At 47.8% G+C, this 14,070-nt stretch overlaps 1 protein-coding gene across 15 annotated transcripts in view; it reads left to right on the forward strand.

Moving 5' to 3' along the window:
• The window catches only part of WDR27 (WD repeat domain 27), a 176,729-nt gene that overhangs the window by 84,954 nt on the left and 77,705 nt on the right, over positions 1 to 14,070 (forward strand). For 10 of the 15 annotated variants that reach the window (XR_008422805.1, XR_008422804.1, XM_053904257.1 and 7 more), the window contains one exon: positions 779 to 877. The exons of 4 other annotated variants lie outside the window; for them this stretch is intronic. Coding sequence is in view for 9 of the 11 variants with exons in the window: in XM_053904257.1 (XP_053760232.1) it covers positions 779 to 877 (99 nt within the window). In the remaining 2 variants the exon portion in view is untranslated. Of the gene's footprint in view, positions 1 to 778; positions 878 to 4,248; positions 4,684 to 14,070 lie in introns of those variants that run through there. One more of the 15 variants, XM_053904261.1, reaches the window with a different exon arrangement.

Raw genomic sequence — 14,070 nt, forward strand, 5'->3', positions numbered from 1 at the left:
TGTTTAGCCCATGACAGAATCATTTGGAAGTTGTAAATTTGAAGGGCTCGTCTGTCCACTGAAATAGACTTTTTGTGGAAGAAGGAATCACGTAGATGTCTTGCTTTTTCTGTGACGTGGCATTTCTTTTTTATTACCAGTAGAGTCCACAAACCACTTGTTTGCACATTTTGTTACCTAAAAATTAGAATGGGTCTCTCCTCTCTTCTATCACATCGGGATGGCATCCCGATACCAGATTTGTGTCCCTAAAATGAAGTATTTGATGGCCTCTCTCTCTCTCTAAATATCCATGCGTCTGTCCAGCTCTCTCTATACATATCTTTTTATATGCATATGGTGATACCATCAGACAGTATTGTATGTTTTTATTTAAAATTTTAAGAACAGCTATACTATAGAAAAAATTCCAAGTATTTGAATTGCTCGATTCCAAGCTAATTTAGTAGGAAGCAAGGTGTGTACATGTTTTTGTCTCAAATTTATGGAAAAGGACATAAACATCGCTTTTTCACTCCTCTTGGGACTTGCAGGCAGGGCCGAACTGTGGAGGCATCAGGGGCTGTGGGTCCACTGAGACACTAAAGGTCCGAGAGGCAAGGAGGAGAGAGGCGTGAGTCACCGAGTCGGGTCTCCGGCTCAGGCGGCGCTGGCCCGTCAGGTGACCGGCTGCTGCGGAGTCGCTCGGCCGTGGGGTGCGCTTCTGCTGTGCGCGACTCACGTGGACCGTTGGCCCTTCCATCAAGGAGCCCCGTCTGTCTGTCTGTCTGTCTTGCAGGCGTACGTGTATGAACTGGGCTCGAGCACGTTTTCTCACAGACTGGCCGGACACACGGACACCGTCGCTGGCGTGGCCTTCAGCCCGTCGGCCCCCCAGGTACGGTCTGCTCGTGTGGGCGGGGCGCGTCTACTCCTGACGCGGCTTCCGGCGTCTTTCCTGTGTTGGCCTGTGTTTGGCGAAACCCTGGAACGCTGAAGGTGACCCAGCAGTGTTCGTCACGTGCAGGGAGACAGACGTGGGGACCAGACCGTTGCTGGGGGAGAAAGGGAAGCGCAGGGCGTGTTCTTCCGCGTGGCGGTCTGTGTCATCCCGTTCGCTTGCTGGGAGCCGAGCTGCGGGGAACGCGGGCGTGCCCTCGGGCGGGTGTGAACACGGGCGGGCCGAGTCCCAGGGCAGGTGAGAAAACGGTTTTGGAGTGTCTCCTAAAAAGAATTGGGTGCAGGAGGAGGACCACAGCATTTAAAGAGATCGGCCTAACTAGGAGGAGACATGAAAACAGAGTTACATCAGCTTCACATCAATCACACGGAAAGAGTGTGTGGTCTTGTGTTAAATTGTGGACGGGTTTGTGTGTGAAGACTGGTGACGTTTGGTAACGTGAGCGTACGGCGATGTGGATTCAGAGAATTGCATCGGCGTGCGATTTCGTGGGTCCGGCTGGCGTGTGCGTGTGTGGGTGTGCGTGTGTGTGTGTGTGGGTGTGAACGAAGGTGGACCGCCCCGCCCCCCCGCGGCACACTGCTGCCGTCAGGGGCACCCTGGACTCTCGGGCACGTCTGGCTCCTGGTGACACTGAATGTCGAGGACCGGATGCGCGAGGCCGGTGCCGGCACTGACCACAGAGCCCCCACCCCGTGCCGCTGAGGTCCTCGCGCGCCTCGTCCCGGCGGTAACCCTGATGCGGCCGGCGGCCCCCTGCTGTGGGCGCTCGGGTTGAAACGTTTTCTGCTCGTGTGGTCACGAGTCGCTCACCCCCTACGTAATCAGGCCGCGCCACAGATGCCGTCGGTCCTGGCCTTTCTGGTCGGTAATCCGTGCTGTCCTTACCCATTCTGATCTCCCCGGCGTATTTTCGAAGTCGTTGGATTCCTTTCTGAATCCTTCGACGTCGCGCTGGTGAGACGGACGGGCGGCCAGGAGGGAAGAGAGCAGAAGACGGAAGCAGGGTTAGAGGCGCGCGGGGCGGGCTGGCGTGGGCGCCTGGCCACGGGGGGATGCCGGCTGCTCTGACAATTCGGTATTGGCACGGAAATGCCTTTTAGCATCACTGAGTGAGGAGCTGCTCCGAGTACCGGAAGAGTCTCAGTCGGACCACGTTGCGTGGGTCTGTATCGTCGTGGGGATGGTTCCGATGCGCAGAAGCGGCAGATGTGACCCACGAGAACGGGATTTCAAAATGCTCCCCACTGTTCGCGTCCTTACAGTTCCGGATACGAGCACTTTCATTACCTCTGTTAAGTTCGTTCCGAAGACACGGTAGCTCATCATTTTAACTCGCCTTCCTTTGGACGCCGTGAGGGTTGTGCGTTGTTCCATATGCTGTTAATTAGTTGAGGGTTTTCTTTCATTTCTAAATGGCTTGTTTATATCCTTCATGTCTTGATCTGTGGGCCCAACGTTTTGCTTCTTGACTGATCCAGCTTTTAATTTAAAATTGCCATATTGCCCTCTGTATTTACAGTGTGTTCTGTAGATTCGGTTTTGCTTTTTACTTTGTTGTTTTCTCTTTCAGGTACAGAACCTGGATTTGTTCTAATTATTCTAGGCTAGAAAATTTTTTCTCTTCAAAGATTTATCTTCCTGATGGAATTACAGTAGAATCTTTAACTTATTGTTGTAAGATTTAAGTTCCTGCCTGACTGTGCCAATAGGCCAATATCTGGGTCATTTCTGAGTCTGGTTCTGTTGGTCGCTGTGTCTCCTGACAGTTGGTTTGCTTACCTTTCTTTCTGATGTGTTGTCATTTTGTAAGGAATTCTGACTGTTGACTGTGGAAGGACGCCTGGATGAACAGGTCTCTTTTTCTGCCAGGCTGTTAGTTTGGTAGCGTTAGGAGCTGAGCAAGTAAGTGCCATTCGCTTTAATTATTAAAACTACGATTATAGTGAGGTCAGTAGAATTAATCAGTGTGGATCATTACACAAATAAAAGTACACAGAAAATACTGTTACTTTTAGGAACTTTAAAATACCTGGTATTCTTCCCAAGTCACCTTTTGTCAAACCTTTCAGAAAATTTTATTTCCTAAGCATATGAGGAAGAAATTTAAATCTGCATGTTTCAAATAGGTCACCTAACTTTAAGTTCTGCTGAGGAAAAATAACCTAAGTGTATCTGGGAAGGGGTCATTTTCCTTGGTTTTTGTCAGCAGCATTTGAACTTTTTATTTATTACTTCTTTGTTTTTAAAGTTCATTTATTTTATTTTGAGAGAGAGAGAGAGAAAAAGCACAAGAGGGGGAGGGGCAGAGAGGGAGGGAGACGGAATCCCAAGCGGGCTCCGTGTGGTCAGCACAGAGCCTGATGTGGGGCTTGATCTTGTGAACCGTGAGATCATGATCTGAGCCGAAATCAAGAGTTGGATGCTTAACTGACAGCCACCCAGCCCGGTGTCCTGATGATTCTAAACCATGAGGCTGAGCAGGGGTGGGGGGTCCCCTCCCACTGCTCCGCCCCTGCGTGCGGCCCGGCTCCAAGGGGAGCTCGTGAGGACCCAGACTCGCTTCTCAATCTGACTGCTTTAGTCGGTGGTTATTGGGAAATGGGTCTCAGCCCCACTCAGGGCGCCTCCCACGGTTCTGGTTCAACCCGGAAAACTCCAGAAGGAGACATATTTAGAGAGAACCCGAGGACATCTCCGGTGATGGTTAATTGAATGGCCACACACTTGTGCAGCTGTTCCTGCAGGCACAGACATGGGTGGTGGTGTTACCAAATTCAGCTCCTGTACGTTCTGAATTCTCCAAACGGAAACCCAACTGTCCTTTTTAGAAACTGTTTCTCCAATTTGGCTTCTTAGATAGGACTTTATAGAGAGGAAAGATAAGTGAGGCAGGTTTTAGGGTCAGGACCGGATGGTACACCTAAAATAGTGATGTTCACCAACTTGCTTATGTGGGAGGAACCTGCTTATTAGGTTGATCTGATAGTCACAGTGAAAGTGAGCGGTTGGTTATTATTGTCTCTGCTTCCCGTGGGGGAAAGTCCGCTCGGAGACATTGCCCGGGATGTGCACTGCAACACCTTGTGCTAAGTTACGTGCCGCGTCTAGTAAAAGTCGGGGCCGGGCGCTGGACTCCAGGGATCATGCTGTTTTCTTGACTCATGTTTATCTGAGCAGAGGCTCGAGGCTGAGACGCACAGGTTCCTCTCGGCCTCGCGGTCGGTGCGGTGGCTGACGGAGGAGTGCTGCCGCCGCCTGCCGTCCGCTCACCGCCAGATGCTCAGGAACCTCCCTTCTCCCCGCAGACCTGACCCGTTACCGGCACTCAGCCACGGGAGGGACGGTCTCTTCCATTTTGCTTTCAAGATGCTTTTGCGGATTGACACGAAGAGGTCTAATTTCGATTTAACTTGAGAGAATATTGAATTTCAGGTGAGTTCAATAATCAGAAAGCCTGGGTTTTTTGCGCAGTGTAGAAATGCTCATTTTTCCTATTGGTTTTGAGGTAGAGAAGAATGAGAACCTGGGTGCTGAGTTATTCCTTCCCGTGGCCTTTAAGGAAAGTCTGCAGTGGTAGGAGGTTTGCTGTGACCAACGGAAGTGACAAGTTTAACTTAATCTTTCTCACAGGACGTGTCCTAGGCCTGCCTGCACCTCACAGGTGACAGTGGAGGGTGGGGTGCCATGTGCTCCCCTCCAGCCCCACTCTGGGCGCACCCCCACACCCCCATTTAGCTCAGTACATTTTCCAGCTTCTCCTTTGACTTCCTTGCTGGTCTGCGGGTTCTCTGCGCGTGCTTCTCTGTTTCCAGGTATGTGGGGACTTGCCCCCCATCTCTCTTTATTGGTTTCCCCTTTAACAACATGTGGTCAGAGAACATACGTGGTGTGGCCTGAAGCCACAAAACTTGGTTTCACGGTCTGTGTCTGCTGTTGGGGGAAGATTGTGCTGCGGACAGCCGCCTGGCCAGGGGACTGCCGTGTGTTTCACGTCCAGTGTCCTTGCCGACTGTGTCTTCATCAGCTGGTAAGACTGGTGTGCATGCCTCTGTCTACAACTTCTTACTCCCTCTGATGCCCACAGATGTTGTTTAGGGTGTTTTGAAGCTCTTTTGTTAGGTTAGGATTATGTTCTTTTGGTGAACGGACCCCTTCACTCTCAGGAAATGGTCTCTTTCTTTACTTGCTTTGAAATACACTTTGGGGTAAAGATAGCCACTCCAGCTCTCTTTTGATTAGTGTCAGGATAGTATTTTCTGTATTCTTTTTTTCTAACCTGTGTGGGTCTCTTATTTGAAGTGCAATTTTTTCTTTTTTTTTTTTTATAATTTATTTTTTAATTTACATCCACATTAGTTAGTTGTTGGTTAGCAACAATGATTTCAGGAGTAGATTCCTTAATGCCCCTTACCCATTTAGCCCATCCCCCCTCCCACAATCCCTCTGGCACCCTCTGTTCTCTATATTTAAGAGCTCTCTTCTGTTTTGCCCCCCTCCCTGTTTTTATATTATTTTTGCTTCTGTTCCCTTATGTTCATCTATTTTGTATCTTAAAGTCCTCATATGAGTGAGTGAAGTCATATGATATTTGTCTCTCTCTTACTAATTTCACTTAGCACAATACCCTCCAGTTCCATCCATGTAGCTGCAAATGGCAACATTTCATTCTTTTTGATTGCCGAGTAATACTCTACTCTATACAGATACCACATCTTCTTTATCCATTCATCAGCCAATGGACATTTGGGTTCTTTCCATACTTTGGCTATTGTCGATAGTGCTGCTATAAACACTGGGGTGCATGTGTCCCTTCGAGTCAGCACTCCTGTATCTTTTGGATAAATACCTAGTAGTGCAGTTGCTGGGTCGTAGGGTAGTTCTATTTTTAATGTTTTGAGGAACCTCCACACTGATTTCCAGAGTGGCTGTACCAGCTTGCATTGCTACCAACAATGCAAAAGAGAACCTCTTTCTCCGCGTCCTTGCCAACATCTGTTGTTGCCTGAATTGTTGTTAGCCATTCTGACAGGTGTGAGGTGGTATCTCATTTTGGGTTTGATTTGTATTTCCCTGGTGATGAGTGATGTTGAGTGTTTTTTCATGTGTCGTTTGGCCATCTAGATGTCTTCTTTGGAGAAGTGTCTATTCATGTCTGTTGCCCATTTCTTCACTGGATTATTTGTTTTTTGGGCGTTGAGTTTGGTTAAGTTCTCTATAGATTTTGGGTACTAACCCTTTATCTGATATGTTGTTTGCAAATATCTTCTCCCATTCCATCGGTTGCCTTTTAGTTTTGTTGATTGTTCCCTTCAGCGTGCAGAAGCTTTTTATCTTGATGAGGTCCCAATAATTCATGTTTGCTTTTGTTTCCCTTGCCTCCAGACATGTGTTGAGTAAGAAGTTGCTATGGCCAGGAGAAAGAGGTTTTTGCCTGCTTTCTCCTTGAGGATTTTGATGGCTTCCTGTCTTACATTTAGGTCTTTCATCCATGTTGAGTTTATTTTTGTGTCTGGTGTAAGAAGATGGTCCAGGTTCATTTTTCTGCTTGTCTCTGTCCAGTTTTCCCAGCACCATTTGCTGAAGAGACTGTCTTTATTCCGTTGGATACTCTTTCCTGCTTTGTCGAAGATTAGTTGGCCATACGTGTGTGGGTCCATTTCTGGGTTCTCTATTCTGTTCCATTGATCTGAGTGTCTGTTCTTGTGCCAGTACCATACTGTCTTGATGATTACAGCTTTGTAATACAGCTTGGAGTCTGGGATTGTGATGTCTCCACCCTTGGTTTTCTTTTTCAAGATTGCTTTGGCTATTTGGGGTCTTTTCTGATTCCATAGACATTTTAAGATTGCTTGTTTTAGCTCTGCAAAGAATGCCGGTGTTATTTTGATAGGGATTGCTGAGGTGCATTTCTTATAGGTGGTATTTAGATTTGTTTTACTCTCTTAACCAATTTGACTATCTCTGCCTTTTAATCAGTGTTTAGACTGGTCCATTTGATAAGATTATTGATAAGATCATGTTTAAGCCTCTCATCTTGCTTTACCTTTTTTATATTTGCCCATTTGATACTCAGTTCCTTTTCCCTGCCTCCTTTTGGTTCAGTTAGATACTTTTGTACAGCTACTTCTTCACTTTTTCTGGCTTTTGTAACTCCTTGTTTTGTTCATTTGAGATTGCTGTGCCACTTATATACAGTAAAACCGTGGTTTGCGAGCTTAATTCGTTCCAGAAACATGCTTGTGATGCAAAGCAATTGCCTATCAAAGCGAATTTCCCCATAAGAAATGATGGAAACTCAGATGATTTGTTCCACAACCCAAAAATATTTGGATAAAAATGATTATACTGTAATATAATACAAAAGAATAAGAAAATACAAAATATAAAGAAAAACAAATTAACCTGCACTTCCCTTTGAAAACCTTTGTGGCTGGTGCGAGGGAGACAAGAGAGAGGAGGGTTACTGTGTAGGACGACTCTCACTATCACTCACGGAATCACTGCCGTCTGTTGGCTCAACGGAATCTTTTTCTTTTCCCACAACTTTAACAAGGAGCCTATCGGGTGACGTTTGCTTTTGCCTCCTTTTGAGGATTTCGCAGAAATGTGACATTGCATCGTCGTTAAACAGATCCATCACTCTCACTGCTACAGCCGTATTCGGGTGGTGATTTTCTGCAATATTTTGCACCGTTTCCCACATTTTACACATCTCCCTAACCTCATTTGAAGTGAGGGATTCCCCCGCCCTTCTCTCCTCCTCCTCCGCAGACGAGACGCAGACGTAGACGTCTTGTAAACTCTTGCAATGTCGGCCGCTCGCATACGTCGTTCGTACTTCTCGGTGATTTCCATCTCAACTTCCACAGTAGCATCTCCTTCCTACCGCCTTTCTTTTCCACCTTTTTCTGCATGGGGGCCGCTGTATACACTCACGCGGATGTTGACTCGGTACGGTATGAATAAACTCTTGTCATCTACGGTATTTAACGTAAGCGGCAATAAGGCAGCAGAGGAAAGGGTCTGTGTCTGCGGGAAGCCTGATGCAGAATGAGGCAAAGTGCTCCTAAGCTCACTCTGGTCCGGAAGAGCAAAGGACTGTTCACAGGTGCCTCGAAGTGACAAAAAATACACCAGTGCCGGTCGCGGGCACCTTCCCACGTTCCGAAAAATCACCGATTTCTGCCAGACCCGGCGGCCCGAGACCGAGCGTCCGAGTGTGGGAGACGGTCACCCACCGTCCCGCAGCGAGAGAAGAGACAGAAGCACCATCGGCTCAGCTGTGATCATGTGATGTTCGGCGTCAGGTTCGACTCGTATTGCAAGACATCGCTCGTTTATCAGGTTAGATTGATCAGGAACGTTTGCTTGCCTCGTGGAACGCTCGCGCAAGTGTCACTCGCAAGCTGAGGTTTTAGCACGTATCTTTCATTGGGACCGTGGGCCTCCACTGTCACCTGATGCCACCACAGTGTGGGAACCTTGTGACAGACAGTAAGCATCTGTTTCTCCTGTCTAGGTCTTCACGCTATCCGTGTGGCACATTTTACTTTCCAACATCATAGACTCCACGTGTTACTATTAATTTTGTTTCCGCAGTTAGTTATCTCCTGAAGAGATTTAAATGATAACGATGAATCCTGTATATTTGCCACGTGATTCCACAGGAAACGTTTTGAGCCTTGATTTTATCTGTAAAATTAGGTTGTTGAATTTTACGATCTCTGTGATTGTCAAATCGCTGTCTTCTCCACTGAGAGGATCGGGACGATGTGGGATCTGTGTGCGCGTGTGGTGGTTTTTGGATCTTGGTAGACATGGTCTTTATTTTGTGTTGTATAAAGCGTGCGTTTGTGGAACATGTGCACAGATGTGACACAGTACAGCGTGGAGCAGGCTTCGTGACCCTGTGTGCACCGGACAGGCGCCGGAGGGCCCGGGGTGCGCTGGCCAAGGCCGTGTGCGCAGCCAGGGTCCAGCCCGCCTTTTTCTGGATTCAAACCAGGTGTCAAGTCCAGTTTTCCTTTTGTCTCTGAAGCCAGCACGCTTTGCCGCCAGGTTGCACGCCAGCCTCCGTGCAGATGGCTGGAGTGGATTTTACTTAGAATTTTCTTTCTTGGCCACGCACCCAAGTCTAATTTCTACCAGGAGCCAAAAAAAAAAAAGGTTTGAGTTCAGTGTAAGCATTTACTTGTACTTGACAGGTATTTACTGTGTGACAGTCAGCATTCCACGTGCTTTATTTAATCATATCCTTAGGAAGTGGACACTTAATCATTCATGGAGCAGGCGGGTGAGGAAACTGCAGCACAAAGAAGCTGGCCTGGGTGAGCTCAGTGGTGAGCGGTAGGATTTGGGCTCCAACAAGCGGACTTTAGCTCCTCGGTGCGCCCGGCACGGTGCCCCCACGGTGCTGTGTGAGCACAGGCACGGGAGCCACGGTGCCACCAAGGGAGGGCCGGGAAGGGGCCCCGGAGGGAGGCGGGACCAGAGTGCGCGGGACCTTCGTGGGCAGAAGTGAGAGCGGAGCCTATGTCTTCCTCTGCAGGGAGGCCCCGGGCACGAGGAATGTTTTTCACTCTGGATTTGTGCACCAGAAGTGACTTCTAAATCAAGATTTCAAAACAGTTGCTTATTTTTATTCTATGGAAGGCAATATGTATTCTATTTTTATTAATGTGGGAATAACACTGTTTTTTTTTAGCCATTGAGTGCTTTCAAATTTGTTTTCATATACAGCGTTCTAGTTCTGAAACATATATCATTCTCAGATGTTTCCTGACCATCTCATCAAGCCCACATTCTGAAAGCTAATTTCATTCCGAAGAACCTAACAGTCCAAGTACCTTCCTTTCGGAAAACGTTCTGCAGATTATAGCAAAGTCAACAGCCAAGCCATAAATTTAAATGTAACACAGCCTAGAGGAATAGGAAGCCTGCTTTTGTCACATTGCTTATTTTCATATTCAAGTAATTTTCTAGTAAAGCCAAAATATTGTACCAGAAACCGATCCTTCGCGGCAATGCAGGCTTAACCTATGGGAGGAATAAATCAAGAAGAGGAAGCACAAATGTATATAAGGCGTTGGTTTCAAGTTCTGGCTGCTCCCCGGAGTTGTTGGGGGGAAGGGAAGGAGGCGGAGCCACGAGACGGTCGGCCTGTCAGGGCTCCCCCGGCACAGGGAGGGCGCCTTGGAGTCTGCGTGCAACACAAATGATGGGCAGCGCGCACCATCCGTGGCAGCACTGACTCCGGGACTCGAGTTGAGGGAGGGCAGTGGTCCCTCTCGCCGGCAGTGGTCCAGAGGAACAGCCTGCGCGGCTGCAGATTGATGGCTCACGTGCTCTGGACGAATACCGCATCTATTTCCACTTGTGCTGGGAAATTGTGGTAAGCAAAATGAGTTTACCTAAAGGTCTAGTAAGTGTTTCTGGAAATCAAGATGTTTTGGCCCCTGTCCTGGACCTTCTGTTTCTGCAGATGCGTGGAAGATGCTAGAAGTGTGAACTTCCACAAGATCATCTGAGGTTTGGAGTTTTGGGACAGGCGGGCCTCAGATCACGCCGGGAGAGATTCTGCATTAAGTTACCGGGAGCTGGTGTCCTGGCCACCCTCCTGAGACCGCTCAGCCTGCAGACATTCGTCTCCTGGGTTGTAACCTCTGGCTTCCACCCATTTTCCCCAGAAAACCCACGTGTGTCATTCAGTAGCAAGGATTCGGCTGGGACCCAAGGCTTCTTTCTGAGTACAGCGGTGCACCTGCCTGCCTCCTGCCCAGCCAGGGACGGACAGCACCCGCGTCCCAGGGTGAACAGCAGTGAGAAAATTCCAAATTCAGATGTGCTCAAAGATCGCTAGTTACCCTGTCTCAAACACGGGACTCTTCAGTGAGTCCTACTTATTTATAGGAGATGGTAAAGTCAAGAGGAAAATTGAATTTAGAGCAATTTCTAATGAAATGAAGGTCACACTTGCTTGAACGCAGAATGTCTCAAATTATGTGGGGAATATAATGGCGTGATTTACACAACACCCTCTTACTTTTTACAAATTATAAGAATATCTTGAAGTGAACAGGGTCTTACAGACATCAGGGCTCCTGGGAACAGTGAAAGAGGCATCTGTCAGATTTTACACGGTCAGTGCATATTCAAGTCTAAAATATTGTGCAGTATAGAAAATGGCAATGAAAACAGTCTCCGTTTTATTACTAATCCTCATCCTGACCATTTTTTTAAGTATGTGAAGGGGAAAGCAAGATAGAGAAAGCAATTTTCTATACTTTGGTATTTTTTTATAAATAATTTTTTGTTGGGTGCCTGGGGGGCTCAGTCAGTTGAGCGTCCAGCTTCGGCTCAGGTCATGATCTCAGGTTCGTGAGTTCGAGCCCTGTGTCTGGCTCTGTGCTGACAGCTGGAAGCCTGGAGCCTGCTTCAGATTCTGTGTCTCCCTCTCTCTGCCCCTCCCCCACTTGCATTCTGTCTCTCTCAAAAATAATAAGTATTTAAAAAAATTAAAAAAAATAATTTATTCTCAAATTAGCTAACATATGGTGTATACAGTGTAGTCTTGGCTTCGGGAGTAGATTCCCATGATTCATCACTTACATACAACAGCCAGTGCTCGTCCTAACAAGTGCCCTCCTCAGTGTCCATCACCCATTTCCGTGCCCGCCAACCCCTGCCCCCTTATCAATCCTCAGATTGTTCCCTTTATTTAAGAGTCTCTTATGGTTTGCCTCCTTCTTTGTTTGTAACTATTTTTTCCTCTTCCCATCCCCCATGGTCTTCTGTTAAGTTTCTCAAATTCCACATGTGAGTGAAAACATACGATATCTGTCTTTCTCTGACTGACTGATTTCACTCAGCCTAATACCCTCCAGTTCCATCCACGCTGCTGCAAATGGCCAGATTGCATTCTTTCTCATTGCCAAGTAGTATTCCATTGTATATATAAACCACATCTTCTTTATCCATTCATCCATCGATGGACATTTGGGCTCTTTCCATGCTTAGGCTATTGTTGAAAGTGCTGCTATGAACATTGGGGTGCATGTGCCCCTTTGAGACAGCACACCTGTATCGCTTGGGTGAATTCCTAGTAGCACTGTTGCTGGGTCGTAGAGTAGATCTATTTTTAATTTTTGAGAAACCTCCTCACTGTTTCCTAGAGTGGCTGCACCAGTGTGCATTCCCACCAGGAGTGCAAGAGGGTTCCCGTTTCTCCACATCCTCGCCAGCATCTATAGCCCCCTGATTTGTTCACTTCAGCCACTCTGACCGGTGCGAGGTGGTATCTCAGCGTGGCTTTGAGTTGTATTTCCCTGATGAGGAGTGGCGTTGAGCATCTTTTCATGTGTCGGTTGGTCATCTGGATGTCTTCTTTGGGAGACATTACTTTGATATTTTTAATCAAAACTAAAATATTTTTTGAATAAGAATTAAAAAGGAAAGATTGAAGGTGAACGCGGTCAGTGTTGACGGTTTATCTACAATTGTGTTAAATAAGCATGTGCTCTGAGTCACGTTGGACGGCTGACTCTGTTCCTCCCACAGAGGTACTGTGGCCACACTCACTGAGACCCAGACTGCGGGTCTGTGAGTGTGGACAGGTGCACGCTTGTGTGACCCACGCTGCCTGCAGACGCAGGACTTCCCCTCACCGGGACCTTCCACATGCCTTTCCCAGTCAGTCCCCGCGTCCACACCCGTGAGCAAAGAGCGTCCCAGTGTCAGTCGTTTCCAGAACTCCATGGCCACGGGACCTTTGTGCCGTTACGTGTCGCAGCAGCCACTCCTTTATGTGATGGAGAGCTTTTCTGTTGTGTCAGCCAAGGAGCCTCTGGTGTATCAGTTTGCCGATCGTGAATAAAGCCACTTCTGGAAAGGTCTGTGTGGTGATGGGTTCCTGGTTCTCCTGAGCAAGCAGATGGGGGCAGGGCTGCCGGACCCGTGGGGGGATGGGGGGTGAGGGTGGGCCGGCCACGTGCTCAGCCTCAGTACCCGCTCGTGAGCTTTCCGGAGTGGGCGCCGTTCACATTCTCGCCTGCTCTGCGGCAGCCTTGTTTTGTGAGTCTATTTAATTTTAGCTATTGTGGTATTTTTTTTTAATTAAATTTTTTTGAAACGTTTATTTTCAAGAGACAGAGCACAAGCAGGTGAAGGGCAGAGAAAGAGAGAGAGAGAGAGAGAGAGAGAGGGAGAGGGAGACACAGAATCTGAGGCAGGCTCCAGGCTCCGAGCTGTCAGCACAGAGCCTGGCGCGAGGCTCGAAGTCATGAGCCGTGAGATCATGACCTGAGCCGAAGTCGGACGCTTAACCGACTGAGCCACCCAGGCGCCCCTATTGTGGCATTTTTATTGTGGTTTTAATTTGTATTTTTTTAATAATGAGTGATATTGAACACCACGTCATGTGATTATGCCCTTATTTTTAACTGTTTGTTATTACTATTAACAAGTTATAGAACTTTAAAAAAATGTATTCCAGATACTATCACAGATCAGGTATACGTGTTGCAAATATTTCCTCAAGTCTGGGGCATGTCTATTTGTATTATAATATCCTTTAATGACATAAATGCTGACTTTTTACGAAGTGTAACTTTTATTTTATGGTTGGTGCTTTCTGGCCTGTCTGAAAAATCTTGCCAACTCAAAGCCTGCAGTGATTTTCTGTGTGTTTTCTTCCGGGAAGTTTTTGTTTGTGTTTAGACCTCTGACCCATTGTGTTTGCTCCCGCTTGTCCCCTAACGGTAGGCGGACCGTCGAACAACGTGGGGTGGGCTGTGCGGCTCCACCTGGACGCGGTCCCCCGGAGCTAGAGCACAGCCCCGTGCTCGTGCTGCCTCTTGGCCAGCTGACCTCACTGTGAATACTTAATATGCAACACACGTGGCACCCAAAATGTGTGTTAACTGACTAGCGGTCAGGCTTCTGGTCCGTGGCGGGCTATTAGTGGTTATGTTTTCGAGGAGCCAAAATCACGTGTGGACTTTCGACAAGCAGGGGCCGGCGCCCCGAACCCCCACGCCGTTCACGGGTCCGCCGTATCAGCAAAAACGTACTGTGCTGAAACACCATACGTCTGTTCTCACGGTTTCTGTGGGTCAGGAGTCTGGGTGTGG

This window comes from Panthera pardus, unplaced genomic scaffold, assembly GCF_024362965.1.
Source record: "Panthera pardus isolate Hobbes unplaced genomic scaffold, ASM2436296v1 HiC_scaffold_17, whole genome shotgun sequence".
NCBI lineage: Eukaryota > Metazoa > Chordata > Mammalia > Carnivora > Felidae > Panthera > Panthera pardus.